Raw genomic sequence first — 16,374 nt, forward strand, 5'->3', positions numbered from 1 at the left:
ACTTTTAAAGATAAGACCAGTTACCTACAACTCCATTTCCTGTTGTATAAGATGTATTCTATAGCTGTATATTTGTTTTCCATTAATACCTTTGAGTAATAAACATAGGCAAGAAATGCCTTAAGACACTGAAAAAAACATTTCAGATCTTCACTGCTTCAATTGGTAGCTAGGCTTGTATACTTTTAAATGACATACTGTCAACTCTTCTCTGCAACAGTTTTACTTTATGACAAACTATGACAAAACATTTAGTTGTTCCACAGCTAACAAAAGCTTTATCTTACAGTGGTGGTATGGAACTCACGACCACGTTAAGTTGTGCAACCCCAAATTCACACGATAATGGAGAAAATTGTGCAGCTAGATTTGAACTGATGAATTTCTTGAGTATGTTTTAAAGATGGCTACCTTCCTAAAAAAATTAAAATATGAAGTCAAGTCTGAGACCATTCTCTGAATTTATGAACAAGGTAGATTTTATTACCATTTACAGATTCCTTTAAAATTCCAAACAAGTAAAAGACTGTAGTGAATATGTGCCTGATGAATGTGCTTTTACTCTAGTACCTTATATGTAAGCATATATATTTCACTACATTAAAAAGGAAAAAAAAATCAACAACAAAAAGAGTATTTTACCAGTGATCTTGTTAAGACGAGCTCTCTTTGCCTGAAATGAGTTGCCTAGATTACTTTTCCTCTTGTGTGATAACGTGCTCTCTGCCTGCACAAAGGTCATCTTTGGAACATCCACTACAGGAAATCCTACTTTTAAACAAAAGAGAAATCTAATAAAGTCACATTTCGTAAGTATGTAACAACAGCAAAAATACTTAAATATTTCAGAACTGCTATTAGAATACTGCAGTAAAGAAACCTTAAAATTCTATTAAAAATTAAAATGACACATTCTGAAGATCTAGTGCTGCACATTGAAGCATTAGATGCAGATTACCTCAAAAATTGGTTGGGTTTGTTTGGTTTTTTTACTCACTATTATGAGAAATAAGTATTAAAGACTACTAAAGCAAACAAACACTTATCAACCCAGAAACAGTTTCAAACATCCCTGAATATGGATGTGTCATCCATATTGGAATTTTTTTTCCTGAAAACAAGATCAGGTATTATCTCACAGGTAACAGAAGATGCAGGAATATGAACCAAAGCATACTATGAAGTCATTCAAAACCCGCTATGTTCTGCTCTTGTTAGAGCTAGTTAGAAGTTTTCCACAAGGGGTAAATGCTGACCAAACTACATTTATCTGATAAAAATTGTTTCTGAACTGATTCATGTTACATATCATAAAGTTATCATAATTGCAAGTAAGACATCTTCCTCCAGACATACTAGTTATTACTTAATTGCAAAATTAACAACAGGAATTCTACTACATTACAGAAAAGTCTATATTATCTTTTACAGAATTTGTTTTTACCAAATGTGTCACTAGATGTAGGCTCTTCTTCCTTTTTTTGGACTTCCTGCATGATTGTAGATGTTGAGGTTTCTTCCTTTTTTGAAGGAACTTTTAGCCATTTTCTGTCCTCTTTATCTTTATTGCTGTTTGCGCTGGTTCTAGGTTTACTTCCTGCTTTGTTCTTGGCTGCTGCCGCAGCAGCAGCTTTGACCAGAGCTATCCAATCCTCCAAAAAGGAAAAAATGGTAAGTAAGTATTAAAAAGTGCCTGAAACTCAAATAGAAAATACTTATAAACCCAGTGAAATTTCATCTAGAAATGTTCAAGAGCAGTTGAATTTATTTTTATGGCTACTATTCAAAGAGTGGTAAAATAAGTTTCCCAAATTGCCTAAATAATCTTGAAGTTTTATCAGTATGCCACATGGATAAAAAGCAAAAGGAAAAAACCTTCAAAAAAACCACTGTGTATAGAATTCTGGCTGCACATGTTCCCTGCTACCTATTTTGTGTCACAGCTTTAGAAACCCAGGAGCTCCCAAACCCAGAAGACTGACTTTTTTTCTTACCCTTCTGGCCGTGAAATACACCAATACCATTATTGCTTGAATTTAACTATTATTCAAAACTACAATCAACTCAAAGCATGGTCCAGCCAGCTGCATGATTGGGCAGAGTTCTTCCTGAGTTAAATTAATAAAGCAGGGACAACTCTTTTCTAATTTTATCTGTGTTTCTAGAGTAACTACAGAAAGCACTCTTGGTATTACACATTACAATTTTCATTCAATAATTTTAATAAAGTGCTCTATAATATGACTGAATTTCACAATCCACATTTAAAGTAACACAAGTGCCATTTTGGATAATGGGTTATTTGACCATACAGAAACAAGGAGTGAACAACAGAACAGAGAGCCCAAATTCATCTACTTTTTGGCACATAGACAAAGTCTAGCCACCCTGTAAGTCAGAGAGAACTAAATACTTCCAAGGCTGACCCAAGCTCTTCCCACTAGTTGGGAGTGATCAGACTCCTGCCTTATGTCTCTTGAGTGTCAAGGATCAATCTGGCTGCAAAAATTTCTTAACTTGATCCTTTTTACTAATGTATTTTTTCAAATTTTCTATAACGTCTGGGTAGAGAATTTTCCCATGGAGAACTTATATGTGATATAAAAACCAATAGCATGTTAACCCTTCACCAGTAAGAATTAAGCACCTGAGTGTTTTGAACAATAATTAATTTACTATATGGCAATTTTTCTACAAGAGTATTTCCTGATTTGTACTACCACATATAAAAAAAAGGTATGATGAAGACTATTTTTGTCTAGTTTTGCACGAGTGCTTTAAAAACAGTAAAACTTTTTTTTTTTCCCCCAACTATAAACAGACTATATTTTATTCTGGACTGTTTGTTCTTGTTATATTATAAACTTTTTCACCACTCATTACATATTATAAGTCTTTCAAATTTCTGTTCTTACTGAGGTTTCTTTGCCTTCTTTGATGTATAAGAAAAGCATAACACAAAATACAAAGCATTACTTTTCCTTGTATTATGCTTTTCCTTTTCCTTTTCCATAGCTCAGTACTTCTAAATCACTGCTTTATATAGGTTATGCTGCTACATTGCATCAAACTATGTACTTAGAAAAACCAACAGTTTTGATTCCTCTAAGATAAAGTATTCCATGTTCAAGCTGTCAATGCAAGATGCATACACTCAGTCTAGCTAGCAGCAGCAAAGTTTAGAAGCGCTTTGGCAATGCTTACACAACAGGCAACTACCAAGGCCATTTGGTGATGTGCCAGCCACAAAGAGCGTATCTAACTGCCAGCTGCATAGTCAATCAAAAACACACATACCTCTTTTTTGGCCAGCCAAAACGAGCACACACATTAGCTCCAGTCCATCCAGAGCCTTGCTCATCCAGCAGGACAAAAAAAGATTGAGCTATTTGTGCTGTTGAGGAGTTAGGAGACCTGAGAGTAGAAGTCTTACACTGTACCCTGGCCAAGGGATGAAGAGGATCAGTAACATGGCTGAAGTTTGGAACTTATGATAAAAGTGGGAAGCAAGGAAGCACAGTCTGCATCAAAACAGCTTCTAAGCAACATTTTAATTTTCAGTCAGGCTAAGCACCCTGAAATCAGAAGCTCTCAGAGGATATAGAGCTTCAAGGACCACACTGAGCTGAGTATCCTGTTCTAACGGTAGCACTTCCTGTGACACAAGAAGGGGTTTTTTTGTTTACATTTTATTTCATTGTTTGGATACTTTCCTTGAGGCATAGAGCTTACAAAGGGTAGCAGGACACATACAACAATGATGCAAACAAAGGTTAAACATTCAGAAGCCAGAGCAGAGGCACATTAATTTTGGTGATAGTTACAATTTTCTTCTAGATTAACACGTAAATTTAAACTCAGTGAAGAGAATTTTGAGCTGAGGGGGTGGACAAGATTATCTCAAGAGGTCCCTTCCAACCTCGTGATTCTGAATTGGCCAGAAACTCTGAAAGTCCATTTTTATTTTGGCTCTGGAGTAAACATAAGGGCACTGAAGTGACACAGGTAATTCCTACTTTTTAACCTTGAACACCAGCTGAGCAACTGCTCAGCTGCATAACTCCTGACACGTGAGAACTATTTAGCATCTAAGGTGCTAAGGTGTCCGAGTACAGGAACTGCTCCTTAAAAAAAGATAGGTTTGTGCCTCTTTCAGAATTTTTAGGAAAATTTAACAAAAAATGGGGGAACAATGAGAGACTAAAGCACAATGAAATCTGTCTCAGGGTCATCGTAAGATGTCTACTCTGTCAACCATAACATCAGGACGCTAAATATCATAGATAGCAGAGAAACTACATGCAAGGACTTTTCCCCAGAGCATTCAGTATACATAAAGCCAAGGGCCCAAATATGAACACATTAGAAATTAATGAAGTAAAAGCAAAATCCTCCTAAGAGAAGTTTTCACTACTTCTCCCTTGTGTCCTGACATTGACCCTCTACTGGCTGTGGTTTTGTAACTCTGCACCCGTTACTCTGCACCATCCAGCCCGATTTCCTGCTTCCTACAGTATCTCACCCCAGTGAAAGTTTTTCATTTATGTATACACCTTTTTTTTTTTTTAAAGTGTATTTCCTTTTTTATCTTACTAAAATTCATCTTTCAAGTAAGCTAAGAAAATTGACAGAAGAGAAGTAATGGGACACTGTAGTTAGAAGACAAAACATTACTTTATCACTACTGAGGAAAACTCATTATGCTAATTTGATTCACTAAATCAAAGCACAGGAAATTGCACAATCAATACGTTAGTAGAAATTATCCAACAACCTTGCACATCAATTAGCTAAAACACTTGTACTTTAAAATATACCGTTGCATAACCTTAAACCTGCAACAGTGGGAAGGCAAAACCAGGGTAATTTCTGAAATCCAACCCTTGTGCCAATAGCAGAATTCACACACACACATCATTCTCCCTTCATCTGCCTACAATCACCACCTTTTGGCTTCTCTACAGTACTAAAGATTCAGCTGGTTTTCCTCTCCTGACACATCACAACTCCCAACGCCCACACATTCATACATACACATACGTAAAACATCATTAACCTATTGACTGGCTGATTCCACATCAGGCCTGGATTCCTTACGCTCACCTTTCAATTCTAAACAGTCTGCCCCACCTACATCTTGGCTTACATTGTCTCCTGTCACATCTTCTTTTTTCCTCTGTCCCAACCGCAAATCCATGATTTTTCCTCAGCTTCCTCTTCCTGTGTGCCAAGTTCCCTCCCTCTCCTTCAAACCCCTCCTCAAAACTCACTTCTTTTGGTTCGATTTCCGTCACTAATCTCAGCTCCGGCGCTATCTGCTCCCTCTCGCGCGCCTAATTACATCGAAGATAAAACAAAAAACATGAAACAGAAAAAGTAAGTTATCCGAATACTTCATATGTGCTCTCACAAGGGCAATCTCAATATCCCCATCTTTTTGTATTTTCTTTCTGTACTACATTAGCCACATTTGTGTGATTTCAATTAATTTGTGCCTATCTGCAGAACAACCTAACCTATAGTCTCATTGCATTGAACCACACAAATATTTTCCACTCTTTAAAAATTTTGCCTTTCCATCCTCACAGCTGACTCTTATTAAAACACACTTCTGCTGCAACTCAGAAATAGAGTTTGAGTGTTAGTGTTTACAATCTCTTCCTTTAAGATACGGTAAGCTCAAATCAAAGAATTAACTAGTCTATATCCCTCTTTCTCCATGTAATTCAAATTCTGCATGCTTAGCACACACCTTCCAAGGAGATCTTGCATTTGTTAAATTTGCTAATGCACTATCTTAAGCCTACACTCATCTCTTGAAATGTATTTTTTTCTTTGGAAACAGACAAAAAACAAGTCATAGGTTTAAATTAAGCATGAAGTGTTGGATCTGTCAACTCCATTGTTTTTCAACTCAAGTTATATTCTTGGAATTTTTTTAAGCTTTACACAATTTTTAGTAGATGTTGTCTTATAAAATAAAGAATGTAAAATAGCAAAAACGCCCATTTTGGTTCTAGGCTTGGACAAAGCTCAGTTCCAGGTAACTGATTTTCAAACCAAATTTTAGATCATGTTTTTATTTTAAATAGCCACAAAAATATTTTGAAAAACAAACATTTTACGATAGCAGAATGATGTAGGAGATGTTGCAGGAAAAGAAGTACCTTTGCCTTTGAAAGCTACAGGACTTCATACCTATCTCTAATCTTGCAAAATGAATTGCTAAGACTAGTATCAATTAGCATTATAGAAAGCATAATTGGTGGTGTTCTTGCTGCAAGACAACTTAAAAATTCTAAATCTATCTCAGAAAGTGTAAATCTGGCCCCCTTGTTCTTTCTTAAGACTTAACTGAAGCCATCTACATTCAGCCCCTGAGGTGCATGAGATTGACACCATAACTCTCAACTACTGAGAAAAATTAGAAATAACAGATGAGCCGGACTGTCACCAAGCATGTTTGGACATCAAAATGGTTGCTAAGAAATTAATTTTTTTTTTTTTTTTAAACTGAAAATGCCTGTGGCGTAAGAGTAGTAACTCAAGATTAGACACAACATAGCTCCCTAGAAAAAGCACAGGACAGAGTAAAGGACGACTTCATGTTGGCACAGAAAGGCTATTTCAGTTCAGTCACAACCACATTACCCAAGTTTTCCTTTCTATGAAATAAAATGAAATATTCTAGCTTCCTAACTTACTGTCATACTGAAAGTGTTGCTTGAAACATTATATACTGGTTCAATAAAGTTATTGTAAGACTGGCAAGAAGCCAGTGTTAGCATGACTGTGGATTTCAGTTTAATTTCTCTGAGGAAACATAGTTTAAATAGTGCAGTGTTGCCTGCATAAAGTTCCAGTGTTCTCTGCACAGACGATCAACCCTAGTATACAGCTACCCATAACCTGGAGACAGAGGTTTTCTATTGATATAGATATGTTTTCAAGCCAATTCACTTATCCATCTGCCCTTGTCACCATATGTATGGTTACAACAGTAATTATGAAATACCTGAATTTTGTTTGCCAAGTTAGAAGAAGTATTCTGAAGAAAACAAATAAGAACAGTTATTTTACATTTCTTGTCTCAAACAGTTTCAGTGGAGTACCTTCTCATTAACTATGAGAATACAGTTACCATGTAAGATAAATCCAATGGCATTTCCACTGGAAGTATGCAACAGTTTCCAATGCAGTTTTAATTTTGCAAGTAAAGATATGCCTGTTGACTAAATCATGGTCCTCTACTTCACAGCCTCCCTAAACTTCTAGTCAGCATCTTTTCTTTAAGAGCAACGGGACATTATCAGAGATAAAGAAATATCTATCTGTCTGATTCCCCAAAAGTTCTGATACAGGGGAGAAAAACCCCACAGAACAGTCATGTTAATAAGAACATGTGGGCAAAAAGCTACCATGGTAGCAAAGAAAAGAGATGGGGTGAGGAAGAAAAAAAATTAAAAAAAAAAAAAAAAACAGCAGCACAAACTTCTGACAAGCTGAAGCTTTTTCCTCAAAAGACACCAGAGGAAAAAGTCTCTGGATGCCCCTGGTTTTGTAAACTCTGCAAGACAAAACTCTGGGAACAGACTAGCCAGCAATGGAGTGTACAGCAGCTAGACATTTCAGATAGAGGCAAGACTACGTGAGCAGCACAGTCTACGGCATCATCCACAAAACTGGTGAAGCAAGGCAGTGCAGGACCTAGAAAAAAAGACTGTAATCTAAAACTAGTTATGCTAGATGACATTTTTACTATTCCAAGATATTAAAAAAAAAAAAAAAATCTATATAAAGCCTAACAAAGAGATACCTAAAGTATTCTTACCTGCCCTTTTGCATCCTCTGGCATAGATTTGATATGCATCCTCTTAAGACATCGAATAACACCATCATAGAACTGTACTGTGAAAGTTCCTAGAAGAGGATTGATGTAATCACTATGAGCAGTTAAGAAACAAAACACACCTTGTTACTATGAAAGCTTTAGCAAAATGTTTTGTAGGCTATATGAACAAAGTAACCAGGTGTTACCTACAGTCAGGACCATGAATTCTAAGAAAAATAAATGATGGCCTCAATGAAACTCTGTTTTTATATTGCTGTTATTTGTCAACTTGGACGATTTAAAGCATGTTTAAGCTACTGTGTCACTTTCCCTCATAATTCATTTCAAGAACCGTGTAATATTTAAACTGTCACAGCAGGAAAACAGTTCAATTCACAATCAACTCCTCGTTTGCTTTAAACTACAGTAAGAACTTCAACTTTTACTTATGTTCATTAGAAATACCACCCCATTGTGAAGTATTGCATTTAGTTTGTTCCGTTATTTCCCCATTTCCATTGTTTTCTTCCAATAAACAGAACTTTGAAGAGAACTACCATTCCTAAAACAATTACAAAAATTTAAACATATTGTTAGCCCAAATCAACAATAGTACAAAGTATTTATAACACTGTCCACAGGATATTCTTCTCATCACTGAGGAAACATTAAGCATTTTGTCTTCCAGGAGAAATCAAAATTTTCTTTTTTCACAGATAAAAGATGAACCTCTTATTAAATCTGATAGAATAGAAACATTTCTACTTAATATTGAGGCAGTGAGGAAAACTGTATTCGCATGTCATTTTTTTAAGCAGACTACAGCTACAGCACAGCATATGCAAACGGTCCTTACTAATGGACCATACATAAATACATACCCTCTTTATTAATCGCTTCAATCTTTGCAGGGTAATATCGACAGTCTGTCCAACGAGCTAGGACTTCTTCTCCAGGTTTAAAATCCTATTTTATACAAATTTAGTCATTAATATTTTAATAATTTAGATTTTTTCCTAAAAAGAATTAAACATTATGTGCTAGAGAGATTTAATGTAGGAAAACAAGGACAGCTTAAAGAGAGTCAAAGACAAAATAAATGTGCCACTTACAACAAATTCTTCGTCGTCTTTCAGCCCTTCTTTCCTTAATGCTGGTCGCTCCAAGGGTCGCAACCTGTTGCTGTCCCAGTAAATCCACTCGTCATAGCGATGACTCCAACGTTCAAAATGGACCAACATCTTGCCCTCTTCATAATCTATCTTCTCAATACGAGATGGATACCTCGAATGATAAATGTAAACTGATAAATCCCAAAGCTTTTTCCAGGGTTTTGGGGTTTTTTTTTGCATACAACAGATCTTATGTGAACATTCAGAAAGTTATACAAACACCTTGTACAGAGAAATCTCCAAGTCTGAAAAAGATGAAGTTACTAAATTGGTAGTAGGATAACATTTAAATTAAGAGTTATCTATACATATCAGTAATATGTCACCGGCTTTATCCTAGTCAGATGATTATACACAAATTTAAACCTCAAACGCCCAGATGAAGACAACCTGAAATTGGCATTAGAAGTTTGTGCTTATCAGTTTTAAAACCTGTGTTTGTTTAAAGCAAAATCCTATAACAGTGTGTGTTTGCTTGGGGATGGGAAGGTTATAAAATAGTTTTAGGAGTACATTCATTACTATTATCATATGAAATGTTTCATCAAACTATACCATTGATTCCAGAAAAATCCAACCATCTAATCAAACCCAGAAGTCAACAGAACACTCTTACTTAATCTAAGCTGTTTACTAATTTATAGATCAGCTTCCACAATTTCACCGCCATTAAATTTGATTCATAGTAACTATTTTTTTAGCAATCATCTCTCTGTAATTCCACATGCACTAAACTAAATGTCAGTCTTAATTAATATATGGGTTTTACTCTCAGCAAACATTGTATGCACTCAGTAGAACTAATGAGGACTGAGCTACAACCAGATCAAGTCTTAGGCATCTAATTTTGGGTGTGGCATAGACGTAGTTTAGGAACATAAAGTTTGAGAATACATTTGTAGGGAAAAATGGCAAACTTCTCTAACTTCAGCAATTATTGTTCAGTCTTACTATTTCTGTTTCACCAAAGTGAGACATTTCACAAAACTGTAGTAGGGGAGCAAGGCACAAACTGATTTTTGTCACACTACTTCTTCCATCAAAATTATGAGATCCCATTATTTCCACTGTATGAAATGCAGAGAAAACTGGAATGAGGCAGAATTCAGCTGCTTCTGCCCTTCACAAAAGTACTGAAATGGATTTAAAAGCTCAAAGAAACTCCTAAAAAACCAAGTTAATTATATCATCAATTTTTCTCCAGAGTTTATATTAGGGTGGGTCTAAAGTTAACAAAACATGTATTGAAACAAAAGACCAAAACAAAAGACCACAACAAAAGGGCAGCTGTCCTTCAGTAAGAGCCAACCTGTTTTTCTAACAAAGTGCTACTGTGGAGCAACAGCAAGGAAGCAGAGCTTGAGCAACCGATTTCCAGTCCTACTGCAAATTCCATCAGCTAGAAACGCACACTGACATATACAGGAATCCAGTCAACATCTTCAATTTTAAAAACTTTCTCTCCAAAATACTGATGGTGATTATAAATGAGTGTTTAACACTATGTTCTGATTAAAATGTAAGTTCTCAGCAAGTACAGGCTTGCTTTATTTCCTAGTGACTAGAACAGGGCATTAAAACAAAAGGTGTCAATCTCAATTTACTCCTTCATTTTTCCAGACTACTTTTCCAGCTGCAGTGATGTATACAGCTTCCCAACATCTAAGTATCTTGGGATTTGCTGAATGAGAAAAAAATCCCTCCGATTTTCTACATTAATACTGCAACCACTTCAGTCACATTTCACCCTCACATCAGAACACAGACAGTCCAACTTCTTACTGCATTTGTCTCATCCATACATTTCTGAAATGCAAAATATTTTCATAGCCATTCTTTAAGTTCTGAACTTCTTCTCACTGAACTTTAAAAAGAATAAACAAAAAATCTCATAGCCTCAAACTGCACTCTCATTTGCCACCCTACTAACCAAATTTTTTTCCAAGACAGAAGAACCCCATGGGACTTCTTTCAGAGAAACAACAAGATCAACCTCCTTTCCCCTCTCAAGCAGACTGACAACAACAATCTAATAAGAACCGTGAAACTGATGACATATTGTATCAAAACAAAGTAAAACTCGTAGGTCAAAACCTGAACCCCATCATCAGCATTCTGGTTTAACTTTGAACAAGCCTTCAAGAAAATCAGTCAGCCAGGACTAATTGGCTAATTTTTTTCGGTTTTCCTAAGCCCTGCCTCTGACGATGCTTTCTTTAGTTAAATTTACATGCTGCTACATTTAGGAATTGTACCATAAAATTTCTTACTATTTTTTTCATCTTCCCAAGTGTTCCAATTTCAGATACCAAGTGTCCGAATAAGCAGGAAGGAAGAGTAGCAAAGCAAAGGAAAAAGTAAATTTACTGTTACTACAGCAAATGTATGAGTAACGATGTCACCTAAAAGAGTTCCAAATAGAAGTAAAGAATGACACAGAAAGCATTTGACAGATGGAAGGAAAAACACCAGAAAAAGCAAGAGGACATGAAGTTTACTTCGTAGCGATCAAAACTGAGAGCTTGTGCACAAGCACTGAAGCTGAGTAAATAACATGCAACACAAGAATGACGGTGCTCTTCTCACTGCAGTTGGAAATTTCAGGTTTATCCCATGCCAGCCAGGGAGTGATGCAAAACTACAGTTACTTTACAAAATTCAGGGACCATCAGCCAAAAGACAGAATCCTCCTTTTCCTACGCATCTCCAACACAAATACTCTGTTCCCATTATGGCACTATGCTATAGCAGTTCCCTTGCTACACTTTTATTGTTGTTATGGTTGGTAGCTTTCACAGCAAAGTCACCATTCCAAGCACTGCGTGTAGAAGACAACAGAAGGGATAAATTGGTAAAATATGGTACACTGTCCTGCAAAGAGAAAACTGAGTAAGAGAGGGAAGTAAAATACAGACTATAGTTTATGTACAAATATGTAAAAATGACGGTAGTTTTAAGGAAAACTCAGCAAGCCAAGAATCAAGATGTTAATACATACAGAAAAAAAAAAAAAACAGAAAAAAGCAAAGCTAGCATCAGTTAATAAAAGAAGATATGCAAAATATTAAATCTCATTAGGGATCACTCAGAGGAAATGCAGCACCATGTGCTTATTGGTTTATTTCTCATTGATAAATACAATTCATGCCACCAAAGCCTTTTTAAAATGTCATTATCAGCTCTGAATTGAAGTCCATGATACTGATTTTTCCACAGTTATTCTTATAATAATCATGAGCACATAATGGCTTTATTCCAATAATTTATGTTTCTTCAGTGTATGTCAAGACAGTGGTTGCAAGATGAATAAAGCAAAAACCTGCACTCAACTCCAGTCCTCAGAGATGGAAGACTTAGCAGATCTCTGAACCACCCAAGCTATACGCAACTGATTATTAGGCAACCCAAAAATAACTTTGTATGGATTTAGCAATAAGATATTACCCTCAATATCCACTAAAATTATCCACACAATGTGCCACAAATATGTATAAACAGTAATATTTCACAATACTCATCCCACAGTGGAAAAGAGCAGAGCATACGTATTGCAGAATTTGCTATTGCAAATTTTACACTGCACAGAAACATTTTTCTGGTGTTACAGTCTTTGTACTTTTACTGAAAATAGCCAGTTTCATAAATTGCAAAATTATATAAATATTTCAAAGGCAGGTATGAAACTCCTGCTAATAAAAGATAAAATGGCAATGTAAATTTTTTAATCTGCCTTTTTTAAGAATTCTAGTAACAGTGCACACAGGAAAGCTTTTACTATGGCCAAGTGCAATATTTATATTTATTCTGAAAAGATATTAACATAAAGATGATCACATCTAACACATGAGAAATTTTATTTAGAAGTCTCTTCCATTGCAAAGCTACAAGTAGGCCTTATGAAGAAGCACTACAAAGGGGAATACGAACATCACTCTACAGTACCGAAGTGTAGTGATGTCTAAGCCCCAACAACCTTCCAGTCAGGTTAATTCTCCCCATTCACCCCCAACAAATACTCCACATCAATGGATCAAAATTAATTTGGTATACAAACAGATGTGCCAACATTTGTTCAGCACAAACCAGAAAAAACTGGGTTTTTTTCAGCACAAACCAGAAAAAACAGAAAAAAACACTCTAAAAAACTGAGGAAGAAGTCTTTACTTTTCACGGGGGGGGCAGGGGGAATAAAAAAAAACAAACACCAGACCACCGAACTCCAACAATGAAAGTGTTCTTTTTTGAGAAGAAACAATAACCTGCAAGTTTTGGGTGCACTTTTTTTAATAGCATGCTGGAAATAGTATTTAGTAATCCCCCAAAAAGTCTCTCTTTTTTGTTTGGGTTTTTTTTTTTTTTTTTTTTTGTTTGTTGTTTGGGTTTTTTTAGAGAGTAGGAAAACTATTGTTAGGTGATGGTATCTGCCCATTTACCTATTGCATGCTCTCCATTCTCATGTTCCAGTGATTCTAACCCATAAGAATTATACAACATTTTTGTAAAGCTGCAAAATTTAATATGGCTTACAAAATTTACACCATGAAGCACTGGTCTGACAACAATAATGCTCCAACATTCATATAGTAAAAATTAATGGGAAACTGCCAGTTTTCATTTCTTGACAGAGTACAAAAACAACAAACAAACATTTTCTCCAACGCACTCAACAAATATTAATGGCCACACAGACAGTATTTTTCATTTTTACAGCATCATCTTCCTTTTGACCCTTCAAAAGTGACCAACAAGTGGTGAATTACCATGTTAGGTGGGACAAGTTATTTCAAACTGTAAAAATGGATGCAAAAATGTTAGTAACTTTGCCCAAGTTTGCACCTACAAAGTCTAGAAACTGATACATAGTTCCTGCCTTCACAGTAATGGTATAAAAGTTTCCTTCTACCTCATAGAGGATGTAAAACCAAATACTCTCCATTCTGACTTCTTCACAAATAGTCTTCTGGTATCTGCAAAAACCTTCTTCTAACTCCCCACCTTTTATTATATATATATTGTATTGTATCAATATAAAGCAGAGTCTTCACAGTCCTTTCAAATACCTGGCTGCCAGGTAACCCAGTCAACTGAAATCTAAAGCAAGGATTGTACAAAATAAGATTCCCCAGCATCTTACAGGAAACAAGCTTCCTCCATACTGGGGGGCGGGAAGGAGGAATCCATCCCAATCATCAAATATACCAAGACAAAAGTGCTGCTATTCTGACAACTAACCTATTTTAGTGAGCTGTTTCCATTCCAGAACTGCAACAAGGGCTATATATCTGTACTTACTTCATTATCAAACTTAGAGTTTTGATCAAGCAGATTAATAAGGACTATGGTCTCAGAAAAATAACGGTTGTTTGGTTGAGTTTTTTTCAAAGTGGTATCTGGCACTTACAGGACAACCAGGAGAGCTAGAGCCACAAAGGATACAAAAAAACAGGGAAAAAAAAGGAAAAGATGCATCTTTAAACACACCAACTTTGCAGAGACTGTGTCCTACTTGTGAGAGCTAACAGCTTTAGAACCAGTCTTACACATGGGCACATACTTGCAGATATGTGCAGTTTTACTGCTATGCCATTTACTTTGTCAGTGACAGGCATGAGGGAGTATGTGCACATGTGTCAGTTTTTGTATAAGATCATAGAATAATTCGAGTTGGACACAACCTCAGAAAGCCTCTAGTCCAACCTCCCACTCAAAGCAGGGTCAGCTATGGGACCAGACCAGGTTTTCCAGAGTTTTATCCAGCCCAGTCTTGAAAACCTCCAATGCTGGAGACTCCACAAACTTTTTGGACAACCTGATCTACTGCTTGACTGCCCCATGGGGAAAAAGATTCTCCTCAACCTAGCCTGAATCTCTCATTTCAACTGGTGCCTGTTGTCTCCTGTTCACCAACCATGCACTACTGAGAAGAGCTTGGCTAAGTCTTCTTGATACCCTGTAGGTATTGGAAGGCTGCTGGTGGGTCTCCTGAAGCCTTCTCCAAGCTAAACATGTCCAGTTTCCTCATCCGCTCTTCACAGGTCATATACTCCAGTCCCCTGATCATCTCATACATATATTTAATATTCTTCTATTATCAGTCAATCCCATCTCATTTACTAACTGCTGACAGATGATCACATTCATTTTGATTAGAGCTGCATTTCATAATTTGCTTTAGTGAATTTAAATTTAACAAGTGGCACGAATTCATTATGTAAGATGACCTCCCCTGCAACAGTATACTGTTTTTCACTTGATAAAGAAGCAATTATAGTTACCTCCACAATAAAACAAAAATAAACACGCTCATTGACAGCCTGTCTTTGCTAATCAATTTGACCAGGTTTTCTTCTACTCAGTTATCATACATGTCAAATGATACCAGTGACCCAAACACTGTCTGCAAAAACTTCCTTATTTAGAATTACAAAGGTTTTAAGCAATATATAGCCAAGGTACACAATAACCTCTCCAAAGTTCACAAAATTCAAACAGAACACCAGATTCTATGAGATGAATTTCAGCAACTACTACACAGATGGAAATTTGAGACCTACAGTAGTGTCCCAGAAAGCAAAAAAATACAGCAGAACTTGACTGTATTTTTTCCCATCCTCTAGAAGCCTTTTTTCATTCACATTTTAACTGGTCATGAACACCAGGTCTTTAAATAACAGCAGGCTTTCAGAAATATGGAGGGGGGAAAAAAAAAAAAAATCAAAGGCTATTTTTCATTAAGTGTTCTCAATTTGTTGCTTGTAGAAAGACTGAGCTAAGCAATACTACTGCTCTTCAATTTTGGTTTTGTTAGAAAATATAAAGAGGTTTCATGTAAGTTCAGCAACTTTATTTTCTCTGAAGTATGTTCTATTTCTGCATGCAGATGAGGGGAATGCATACAGCTTATATATAGAAAGAATTTAAAAAGCAGCCCACCACCCCCTTATACAACAGAAAGCTAAGGGGAAAAAAAGGTCACATAGATTATTATTCCAGCCCATGTCACCCTAATAATAACATGATAGTAGGCTTTCTCTAATAAGCTCTTGGGTTATGTGGATGAATATAATTTCATTTGAAAGAGTCCTGTTTTCAGAGCTACTAAAACTGCAAAATTTTAACATTGACTTTCTGCTCCTGTATATGGCACCACAGAAGTTTACATGCATATAAACTTGACCTGTTCTACGTGGTGGTCCAGATGATGAATCAATTCCTAGAAAGTTCAGAATAAATTCTATTCTGCCTGAAAATACCATGCAACTCAGCTGCAGAGCTTGCAACAGGGCCCATGACCAACAAGGCCAAACCTAGACAAGTACTCCAGAACCTACCCGCAACCCTTCCCTGTGAAAAGGCTGGGCAGATCTGATA

The 16,374-nt window shown here is 36.2% G+C and overlaps 1 protein-coding gene across 2 annotated transcripts in view; it reads right to left on the minus strand.

Annotated features, from left to right (window-relative positions):
• Positions 1 to 16,374, minus strand: part of PHF20L1 (PHD finger protein 20 like 1) — a gene marked incomplete at its 3' end in the record, with an annotated part of 54,262 nt that overhangs the window by 35,916 nt on the left and 1,972 nt on the right. Inside the window, exons 2-7 of one of the 2 annotated variants that reach the window (XM_082015073.1) lie at positions 8,944 to 9,115; positions 8,713 to 8,797; positions 7,832 to 7,920; positions 5,271 to 5,333; positions 1,445 to 1,652; positions 643 to 768 (exon numbers count right to left, since the gene is read on the minus strand). In XM_082015073.1, coding sequence (XP_081871199.1) covers positions 643 to 768; positions 1,445 to 1,652; positions 5,271 to 5,333; positions 7,832 to 7,920; positions 8,713 to 8,797; positions 8,944 to 9,115 — 743 coding nt within the window. Of the gene's footprint in view, positions 1 to 642; positions 772 to 1,444; positions 1,653 to 5,270; positions 5,334 to 7,831; positions 7,921 to 8,712; positions 8,798 to 8,943; positions 9,116 to 16,374 lie in introns of both variants that reach the window. The other variant, XM_082015074.1, reaches the window with a different exon arrangement.

This window comes from Phaethon aethereus (assembly GCF_964289735.1).
Source record: "Phaethon aethereus genome assembly, chromosome: 2".
In the NCBI taxonomy this organism is placed as follows: domain Eukaryota; kingdom Metazoa; phylum Chordata; class Aves; order Phaethontiformes; family Phaethontidae; genus Phaethon; species Phaethon aethereus.